At 27.4% G+C, this 8,027-nt stretch overlaps 1 protein-coding gene across 1 annotated transcript; it reads right to left on the reverse strand.

Annotated features, from left to right (window-relative positions):
• Positions 1 to 5,439: 5,439 nt before the first annotated feature.
• On the reverse strand, positions 5,440 to 7,817 carry LOC113560495 (60S ribosomal protein L17). The gene is made up of 5 exons (XM_026966393.1): positions 7,715 to 7,817; positions 7,479 to 7,567; positions 7,275 to 7,409; positions 7,013 to 7,208; positions 5,440 to 5,623 (listed from the first exon to the last, which is right to left on the reverse strand). The coding sequence occupies exons 2-5, from the start codon at positions 7,557 to 7,559 to the stop codon at positions 5,478 to 5,480; spliced, it is 558 nt and encodes a 185-aa protein (XP_026822194.1). The 5' UTR covers positions 7,560 to 7,567; positions 7,715 to 7,817; the 3' UTR covers positions 5,440 to 5,477.
• Positions 7,818 to 8,027: the final 210 nt, after the last annotated feature.

An 8,027-nucleotide genomic window follows, 5' to 3' on the forward strand; every position in this document is an offset into this window, starting at 1 on the left:
CCAGAATAGGCATATAATGTGAATTTGATACTGTTTGTGATTAAAAAATATTGATTTTTTTAATAATAATAAAAATATATTATATTGTGGTATATTTTAATAAATAAGAGGAATGTGACACTCTATTTTCGCTTCAATTTAGTACGGGTATGGTTACAAAGTTAAAAATTATTATGTTGCCACGCGATTTGTTTTTAATAAAATGTACCTATTTGCTATTTAGTTATACTACTAATGACAATTAGTTAAATAGATTTCTAAAAATATGTTAATCTTATTATAAATTATTACTTATATTAGAACTAGAATGTATACACTTTATACATACTAAGTAAATAGTAATTAACACCTACAATGATACAATATTTTCAGCATTTAATAATGATCTCCGAACATTCCATTTAGTGTAAGTTAGTTTTTGGTATCTTAATCCATTTTTTATCAATATCTTCAATATTCTGTAAGTTACTCCTAACTTCCTTGTATAACTTTTATTCCCAGAAATAATAATAATAATATTTTTTTATAATCATATTATTCATAACACAACCAACGTAAAAAATTATTATTATCATTATAAACTATTAAGAGGCAAAATTAAATAGACCAATCAGAGGCATCAAATCGATATCGGGTCTATAACACAGGGTGCAGTATGTTAAAATACGCATCGCTACAACTGGTGTTGGCTCCGACGATGGTCGGCTGACGGCCTGCTAGTCCAAGGTCGATGCAGATTGTTTGGCTACGTACATAAAATTTCCCCCCCCCCTTACATTGTGCAATTTTTTTCGGACAAATTGTAAACAATTGTAAATTTATTGAAAGTAATTATTAATCTAATCTCCGAATTTGTAAATCATAAGAAACCTCAGGAAATAAAAAACAAGTTGTGGAGGATAAGATCACGGAGCCCTCCCCCCAAGGTTGTCCAGGATCGACTCCAAATAAATTGTAAAAAATTGTAAATAATTGTTAACAATTTGTCCGAAAAAATTGCACAATGTGGAGGGAGTGAACTTCATGTACGTTGTTTGGCTAGCCGGAGTTGCTGGATTTCCAATTACTTCCTGGCCTTCCTCTTCTCCTTCAGCTTTTAGAACTCCCTACGGTTCCACGCCTGCTGTGTCTCCGTCCTCACCATCGCCGCTAGTGCGAAAGGTCCCCTGATTCCTTGGGTATCGGTTCCGACTTCCCGGGCATCACAAGGCTTGGTCCACTCACCGTTTTTACCGCTGCGGTGGTTATTTTGCTGACGGCTGTGACTAGAGTGGAGCCCTGTTCGGTTGCAGCTGTTGTGTTTGCTGGATGTCGCCATCCAAACTGCCCAATCCCGAATTAGGTTAGGTATATAGCTGCCCACACCGGGTCCTACAACACATCCTTGTTCACCTGAGCTGCCTCCGTGGTTTCTCCTGATCACCGGACACCAGTCCAGCTGAGAGGTCCGCCACATTAGTGTTTCGTTTTTTGGTCGCGTTCCTGTATCTAGAAAGAATGGTTAGTACAGAGCAATTTATTTTATTAAAATAGAATGCTGTGATGGAAAACAATTTTCTAGCTGGCTATTCATTGTGTTGAACTACCGAATTACGCGAGCGTTTATTGCGTAATTTTTTTCCGTGTGTATACTACCGATCGACATCCATTCACATGCCTCCAATCTACACCACTCAAATTTTCTATAAAAACAAATGAAAGTACCTAACAATTTAGAAAAAATAAGATAGTTAAATTAACAATTATTCTAACAGTCATATTTATTTTAATGTATACTATATTGTTATATACTGATGTATATTGCTTAATTTAATTTCCGATGTGTGATTGTAGCACATATAGTTACATACCTGAAATTCAGATTTATGAATTTAAAAAACAATTATAATAACATTTTTTAAATAAGGAAAATAAATACTAATTTTATTTTAAGGGTAGAAACTTAGGTTAAAAATATTTTTGCATTTTTTTATAAACCATTACATTTTTTATAAAACAATCAAATTAAACCCCTATAAATGGCTAATATTCTTGAATAAATTATTTACCAGATATTTCACCATATTTTGATAAGTTTGTATTACTGCATGGAGTCTCGCTGTAGACATTTTCAACCGTAGTACACAAATATTTTTTTTCTAGCGATTTGGTATGGAAATGCGATAAAACATAATGCAAGCTTTGTTGTACGGATGATGTACGTATATAAGTTATAATAATGATATCGGGTGTGACAAAAATATCAAGATAATATTCAAAATTATTAAATAATTATAATATACTTTTGTCAACTGATTATTACTATAAGCAACACGTACAATGTTTATAATTTTCGTATTATTATATATTTATATAATATATTACGTTTTATGTAAGGGCTATATTTCAATAAAGGGCAATTGTAGACTATTTAAAAAAGATTAAATACTATTCAATAATGCACAATATAGGAGTATATTAAGTATACAAATATTACAAAATGCTTACAACATATAAATAAAATATATCTAATATATAAAAATCTCGTGTCACAATAGAATATGTTTGTTACCAAACAAGCGCATAGTATACTATAGGTATCAAGCGGGTGTGCATTGTGTAACAACTATACTTTACGCGCCGAATAACCGTGTTTTTTATTGGACAGAATATAGAAAATTAGGGTTTTTTTATAGTAATTCTCAATTACTTTTTTTTTTAATCTATGACGTTTTAAGTAACAGTAGTTTTCTATTAATTAATAATTCCCCGTAAGATATAATGAATATTATATAGGTAACTGTATATGTTTGTTCTTTTGTTTAAGTAACAAACTAAAATTACATTTAAATAGGTATTTACGTGTTTGACTTCCATAAATTTTTTTTTATTAAAAAAATTGTACACATAACAATACAGCATACAAACTGGTTAATTAAATACATTTTGATATATTTTATAGTCACTGATCTTATAACATTACATATATACTTGAATACATATATAGGTGTTTAAGGAAATTATAACGTGAAATATGAATTAATTTAATTGATATTTAAAGATAAATGTATTATGAAGAATAACGTAAAATAATAAATTTATAAATAAATAATAAATGTATGTAGCTGACTTCTGACTTAACAATAAGTTATTATTTATATTCCCTCATAAATAAATTAATTATAATGTTTCGTAGAATACCTCACGCTGATAATAACATCTTAATTATTCAATTATATTTAAGTTCAGATTAATTTTATACCAAAACAATGTTTTGACAAATAATACCATCGACACAAAATCATTGTTTCAATATTGTTTTGAAAATACACTATAGTAGGTATATTATATTGAGGTGTAAAACTGGTGTTAATCATTGCTGAATTGTGTATATAAAATAAATTAGATATGCATATTCTGTTTAAACAATTTTTAATTCAAAACCAATAAATTAACTATAATTATGAACAATTATTATTTATAAATTAAAATAAAAGGCGTTTACTTTTACAATAGTAAATAGTAAATACCTACTGTAAATATAAATGAAATCGATAAACCTAATAGTTGATGAATGTATAGTTTTTTTAATGTATAAATATACCTATCTTTTTTGTCTATCACCATCTTTTGAAGCAGTAATTTAATCTTCAACTTCAATACACTTTTCATAGGAAAGTTAATCTAATTAATACTCGCCGAGTCAAAAATAAAAGATTGCTGTTATACTATTCTTCTTAATAATTGGGGGAAAGAGTTCCCTTACCCAGATAAACGCTATGCAGTAAGAACAGTATAATTGTCGAATGTAGGTACTTGGTCTTTGAATAAGTTACTGTAATATGTAGTCAATTTGAATTAAATGGTAAGTCATTGCTTACGAGTTACGAATAACGATTCTGAGATTCTAGATGAAAACGGTTGTAGAATGAAAATGGGCATTCTACATCATTTCCCCCGTAAATTTTACATGTAAAAGCATACGACTTTTTTACAGCCTATATGCAGTACACAGCACCTCCGAAACTGACAATATTAATCAATATAGACAATTTGCAACACATATTAATTCGTCTTTCGTCACATACGCCGTCCGATACGACATTTGACCGACATATATTTTACCCCTTTTCAATCAAATATTCAAATGCATTATCTCCCCTTATGAAAAAGAAATTTGAATATAATATTCTGATGAACAATTAATCGACTGTATCGGACCCCTGTGGTATTCTTTTCCTTTACCTCAACTCTAGGCCTAACAAAAATATTTAAGCATTACAACATATACACACACATTACTTATGTATAATGTATATGGTATACACATACACCATTATAATCAAGTAGATCTATTATTAAGTGTTGAACATATAAAATGTAATGATACATATTAGCAGAAATTAAATACTCAGAAAAAATATATTCAAATTAAGGAGGCTCCGTTAGGTTTTTAACCGATTTATTAACCAATACATTTATGATAGAAACAAACAAGTAGAAACTAACCATCGTCCATTAGAATCCATACTTAAAAAATCACTAGTAGTGTGCCTTTGAGATTACAAAGAATTTTAATAAAACTGCAAAAATAAGAGATAGTTATAAAATATAAATCTGGTAAAGAACTATTAATATGTGATTTATAAAATCAATTTACATTCATCACTACAAAAACAATAATTTATTATTGTTCATATTTTTTAAAAAAAATTGGCCATCTTGTGTACGGGATGGATATTTCAATTTAATAAATTCTTTAGAAAAAATATATAACAGATGCTATCAATCAACATTGATGTTAATTTTTTAAACCAAAATAAAATCATTGGTTTTTATCAATTGAGACATCAAGCATAAGAAATCTATTAACAATCATAAAATTTAGTTAAGCTACACTATTAAAAGGCATGATACATTGATTGTGAATTCATTAACTACAGACTTCCACATTTTAACTAAACAAAAAACAACTACTTAGTTTTATTTGTTACTACAATAACATAGAGCCTATATAAATTTTGAATTTAGTTATTTTTCATTTTTTTTTTTAGCTAAAAATTAGTGTAATTATTGTTCAAATTCATATACATTATTATGAACAGATTATTCCAATAATAATGTAAACCTATTTACATAGGTATTTTGATCATCTCATTTATAAGAAATGAAAAATCATTTAAAAAAGAAAGTTTTAATTTATTGTTCTCACACTGTTAAATTAAAACTTTCATCACTTGTTGAACATATGAAAATTCAACTATGATTTTTTTTAAATATACCTTTATACTAACCAACTTGAAAAAAATAATTATTTGAATTTGATTATACTTAAACTATTAAAGATATTCTAATTTGAACATATAGAAATATTTAAAATATTTATAGTAGTAAGGAAGTGAGGAAATTACTTAAAATCGTTAAGGAAATTTAAACAAATTTTATAAATAAAAAAAAAAATATTTTCAATGTTTTATATTTGTCATACATAAATCAAACTATTCGTGCATCAACTTTTCCTTTTGTCTTGCTAACTTCTTTTTGGATACTTTCTTCTTTTCAGCCTCATCCTTGGGAACTTTAGCAACAAACTTCTGCTTTTCAGCAAGAATAACTTCAATGTGACAAGGTGAGCTCATGTACGCTAAAAAAAAAAAATTAATCAATACCAAGATTTCCAATACACATATTATTTGTAAATATTTTAAATAATCAATTTATCCTCTAAAATATTGTCATCTTTTAATTTTATAATATTAGTAGGTATATTTACTCTATATAGAAGCAAAATTGAACAAGCTATACTCAAACAACATAATTGCGTTTTGTCAATGTCATATGTGTATAAGATGGAAACAACATAGCAGGTGCAACGTCCTTTTAATATAATATTATCTAGTGAACCTCATAAGTCATTTTTTTAAATTTTAATTGGTACATTTAAATACATGTAGAAATTATTATTTTAAAATGTAATGTCATAAAAATTAAAACTTGGAATGCTCACAAAAATTAATTTGACTTTCCAGTTAAAAATGTTCAATAGTTGATTATTATCTATACTAAATAGGACTAAAGGGGTGCGGATAATCAAATAACCATTAAAAATTAAATTAAAAAGTAATTTACTATGTGTATAACGTAGCTATAATAATATAATACATTTAAGTGAAACGTTGTAGATAACAAAATAATCTGACATTTCATAATATTATACACTCGATAAAAATAATATAATAAACGATAAACTAAATTAAATTAAACTAACAATAAATTTGTATAAACATTTTGTAGTACTATAATCAACACTTTACTGTACTTATAAAGAATTGTGTATTAGATTTTCAAATCTTACAATATGAAATTTTATCCACAAAATAATTTGATAATTTTAGAGATTAAACGAAACCAAAATTTTTAAGTTTAAACAATATTACCATTTTCATAGTTAATTTACATTTAATTGTTGTACTTTATTATAATTAAACTATCAAAAAAATAACAAATATTTCAATAAAAGGTTCAAAAATAGTCATATTTTGATTATTATATTATGAATATAAAATAATAATAAAATCAACAATAGTGAAAATTAAATTTATAGTTATTTGTTTTTGATTATAATAAAATATAGAAATTAATTTTGCTAAAAACTAGTTGAGCACAATTCTTATTTTTTGATTTTTTTTCCATTTACTGAAGGTTAATAAAAAAAAGTTTATACAAAATATATTATTTACATAAATCTATTTAGTATAAGATTGAATAATTAATAACAGAACAATTATAATAATCATAAAAATTGGAATGAAAAATTGTTTACTATAAATCTATAAGATAATTAAATTATAAATTGTGCTTTTTTAATCAGGTAAATTAGCATTCCACTAAAAAAAAGGTAGGAAATTGTACTGCCGATTAAAAACTCCAAGTACTAGTAATTATGTTTAATAATATAAACCATTCAAAAACCAATATTGCAATATATGAAATATTAAACCAAATAAAATAAAAAAAAATCAATTCAACTTACGGTTAATACGACCGTGGGCTCTGTAAGTACGTCTCCTCAGACAAGGAGCACGGTTTATTTGAATGTGTTCAACAAACAGACGATCTACATCCAAACCTTTAATGTCTGCATTAGATTCGGCATTTCTCAATAACTGTAACAAGAACTCAGCAGACTTCTCTGGCCAGCGACCCTGAGTCATACCCCACTGTTTGGCCTGCAAATAATGAGATAGAATTTAAGTTAAAATGTCTCAAATACAATATAGCTTATTATTTCGTACTTGAGCACAACGACCAACACCGCCATTGAACCTCCTGAAAGGTACACATTCTTTCTTGTCCTTAACATTTTTCAAGTATTGTACAGCACGACGGAGAGGCATTTTCTTGATAGTCTTAGCTGTCTCTCTCGTGTTCTGAAACAACAAAACAGCGTATTACAACTAAATCACGACACGTCAACTCAAATAAATGTACAATATTACCTTAAAGTGAACTCTTAAATTGGAGCCCCTTGCCTTACAGGACTTGGTTGGGTTTTTCGGTTCCTTAGCGTATCTACCCATGGTTGGGTCTGTCAAACAAAATAAAAATGTAATTAATACCAAAAATTATGATGAATATACGTATAGCGAAAGAATATGAAACGAAATAAAATATTTCTTTAGGTAATATAACAATAAATTTATGGATGGAAACAGATAAATATGCCAACACTTACACGAAAAAAAGACGGAGTACAAAAAGAACTAACGCATAAATGGAAAAAGTGGAATACAAATGTTCTGTTTAGGTTTGACGACGATACGAACGGATGATAATTTTAGGTTAGTTATCAGTGTGACCATTTCATCTGAACGTAAAAAATGACATTAGGCATGATGGCTGAAATGGATTGCAGTGTTTACCTCGAGCATTGAAAGTTAAGACGATCAACAACACCGAATTTGTATTATAATGCAGTTACTTCGAAAATCAATTCCTACGAATAAATATATTTCACAATTTAATATTACTTTGAATTTAAAAAATAA

The sequence above is a fragment of the Rhopalosiphum maidis genome, chromosome 1 (assembly GCF_003676215.2).
Source record: "Rhopalosiphum maidis isolate BTI-1 chromosome 1, ASM367621v3, whole genome shotgun sequence".
NCBI lineage: Eukaryota > Metazoa > Arthropoda > Insecta > Hemiptera > Aphididae > Rhopalosiphum > Rhopalosiphum maidis.

Bases quoted from the DNA above. Each gene is read 5' to 3' on its own strand.
- LOC113560495 (XM_026966393.1), bottom strand. From the start codon at position 7,559: ATGGGTAGATACGCTAAGGAACCGAAAAACCCAACCAAGTCCTGTAAG. The intron at 7,410-7,478 runs GTAATATTGTAC...TTGTTGTTTCAG, and splicing joins ATTTAAGAGTTCACTTTAAG to AACACGAGAGAGACAGCTAA. The intron at 7,209-7,274 runs GTACGAAATAAT...CATTATTTGCAG, and splicing joins GTGTTGGTCGTTGTGCTCAA to GCCAAACAGTGGGGTATGAC.